At 46.9% G+C, this 2,935-nt stretch overlaps 1 protein-coding gene across 1 annotated transcript; it reads right to left on the minus strand.

The window, feature by feature from the left end:
* Window positions 1-483: 483 nt before the first annotated feature.
* On the minus strand, window positions 484-1,486 carry LOC127748836 (uncharacterized). Its single transcript, XM_052263961.1, has one exon. It carries the CDS (start codon window positions 1,411-1,413, stop codon window positions 484-486), a length of 930 nt encoding a protein of 309 aa, XP_052119921.1. The 5' UTR covers window positions 1,414-1,486.
* Window positions 1,487-2,935: the final 1,449 nt, after the last annotated feature.

Here is a 2,935-nt window from a genome sequence, read left to right on the forward strand (position 1 = left end):
TATATTCACTCATAACTTTTGTAAAATCTTCCATATGTCCCACCCCAGGTGGACGATAAATACAAGCACATAAAATTTTCATTGTGTCTATTATGACTTCAATCACTATAAATTCTGGTCGTCCATATGTTCCATCAGTTGAATGTAATACCTTACTTTTGTAGCATTCTTTTGTATAGATAGCAACTCCACCAGATGCTTTGCTGTGTACCCTGTCACATGAATGACATTCGTAGTTGGGTAGATGTTTATCACTATTAGACTTGAAGAATGTTTCGGAGATGGCTATTATGTCCATTCCACAGTTTGAAAATTGTGTGAGGAATTCACTATGATGACTAGATTCACACAGAGACTCCGCATTGAAGTGACAAATTTTTAATTTTCTTTCAAATTTAGAGGTGAGGTTCTGCAGATAACAATCCATTTTGGTGTGTTTAACTTAAATTTAACTTAGATTTTATTAGTGATTCAATATTTTACTTAGTTCAGCTTTTGAAGATCCTGAGCAGTCCTGATTATAATTGGTTCTTCATTTATATTCTTTTTGACACATATTTTGCTGTCTTGATGCCAAAATATTTTGTATCCTTTTGGACGGCCAACCTGTTTTGACTGCCACAGGAGATGTTTCCATTCAGCAGTCAAGTGTTTGTCCAAGTACACTTGGGAGACTGATTGCCCATTTGTAATGTCGTTACTAAAAACACTTGCATATTTCTTATGTTTTAGCCAAAAATCTCTCTCCTTACGAGTGGTAAATTGTACAATTATCTTCGGAGGCCTAGTACCATTGTAGCGAGAGGGAACTCTGTGTATGACATCAATCTCATTTTCTTTAAATCTTATTTGAAGTTGTTCAGCTAGATTCTCCATGACTGTGATCAGGTTCTCTTCTTTAATAAATTCAACACCACTGATTTCAATGTTTCTATTTCTGGCATACTGCTCTGCCTCTCTCATGCGAATTTTTAGTTCTTCAATGACTTTTTCTTTTTCTTCATTTTCTGTTTTAAGTAGATCTAATGTAGCTGCTTGTTCCGCATTTTGATTCTGTAAGTCAGCGACTTTGCATAACACCTCATCATATTTACTACTCATGAAGTCGACACTATTCTTCAGCTCTTCCATAGATGCTTTTAGTCCACTTATTTGCTGGACCGGGGCTAGTTTTTCAGTGACCGTATTCATGAATTGCCTTAGTTCAGCAGATGTTACTGCGCTTTCAGTTGGTTTTGGCTTGCGACAAGTTGGGCATTTCCATTCACTCTTATTGCTCATCTTGCGCCAGGTACCCTCTGCTAGGCCGGCACAGGTGTTAAAATGCAGTACACATCCTTGGCTGCATGTTACATAATCAATTGGCAACTTTTCTTTACAGGATGTGCACGTTTCAGGGTCCATGTTCCCCATCAGCTGATCCTCCGTGCCGTGCCGTCTAACCTCAAAGTTTGCTCTCCAGGTTTATCTTCAACTTTTCTTTAATTTTCTTGATGGGCGTCCTCGACACATTCAAAGGACGACGTGCTTCGATGTGCTAGGACCTTTCTTGCGTAATGACAAGTCCAAACAATGTCCACATCACTTTAAAATACTTTATATTCGTTCGCAAATCAGACTATAGCTCTACTCCGTTATGCTGGTGGAGAGGGGGGGTGGGCGGAGGGAGGAGGAGGGCGAGGAGGGGCGGTGAGGAAAACCGCAAACAAGAGGTTGAATTAAGGTTTGATAATTGCAGCCGGCAACACACACCGCACCAATCAACGGACGACAAGGAAATGGGCGGCGGCCTGCAGTGCGGCTGGCGAGAGCGGCCAGCACCGGCTCAGTGCATTCCACGCACGCTGTCCAAGAGGAGTCCGCAAGTACAGACGTACTGGAGCCCAGCGAGAGGGTCCAGGAGGAGGAGGAGGACAAGCCGATCATCGACGAGGAGGACACCCACGCCACGCGTCAGCAGGCCACTAAAAGGCACGGCTGCTGCACCCGGTCCAGATAGGGAGAGAAGAGAGAAAAAACTTCAAGGGGAAAAAAAGTTCAATTCCGTCACGTCCTAGACATAGTATGTACTACTGCAATTACCCCAAATAATTACCAATTGTACACTTAAGTGCCGAACCAATTACAGAGCAGGGCCGCCGCTGCGACGCGCCGCACGCGTCTCCCCAGTGGCAGCGGAGCTGGACGAACGGGCGGGACAAAAACGAGACATACGTCGCGAAAACCAACGGGGACCTAAAGGGCGTGCGTCTGAGCAAAAACAAAAATCATCAAAGATGAGGACCGCTCCAATACGGCCAGAAAAAAAAGAGGTACAAAGAAAAAGTTTAGAAATTGGAAAGGGCAGAGGATAAGGGGTGTGCCAAACAAGGAGATGCGATTAAAGAATCAAACTGCAAGGGTATCCGGTCACCAAAGCCACACACACACCAGATTCAACCGAACTGCGACACCGACACACCCAAGCCAATGCCGAAAAAAGAAAACAAACTAAAAAGGGAAAGCGAAAAAGAAGAGGAATCAGTGGGAAAAGGGCAGCCTGCTGCGACAGAGTTTGTTGGCAGCGCGGCCGGTGCGGTTGGCAGCCTGCGGGTGCGCGAGCTGCGTCGCCTGTCAAAGGGTCACTCAGCGTACCGCCCGGGTCGGGTCGGGCCTCTCTCGCCCGGCCCTGATCTTGGCCCGTAGTGTGGACACGGCGCCTGCCATGGGCGTAGCCATGACCGCCCCGAGGCAACCGCGAGGCAATCATTGGCGTAGCGGCGCAGCCAAGAATGTTGTAGGGGTGAAATAAGGCCCCCCGACTAGCGCCCGAACGCCGCGCCCGCGCCCCGGCCGAACCAGTCGCTGGTTTATCACCAGCGCGTGGTGTTCCCGTGGCGTTCCCTGCGCTCATCGGCATCAGGCATCAGGCCGAGGTAGATCACAGGAGCGAGGG

Source organism: Frankliniella occidentalis, unplaced genomic scaffold (genome assembly GCF_000697945.3).
Source record: "Frankliniella occidentalis isolate FOCC.00 unplaced genomic scaffold, Focc_3.1 Scaffold15, whole genome shotgun sequence".
NCBI classification, from domain to species: Eukaryota; Metazoa; Arthropoda; class Insecta; order Thysanoptera; family Thripidae; genus Frankliniella; species Frankliniella occidentalis.

Excerpts from the sequence above, each read along its gene's own strand:
- LOC127748836 (XM_052263961.1), bottom strand. The coding sequence starts at position 1,413 with ATGGGGAACATGGACCCTGAAACGTGCACATCCTGTAAAGAAAAGTTG.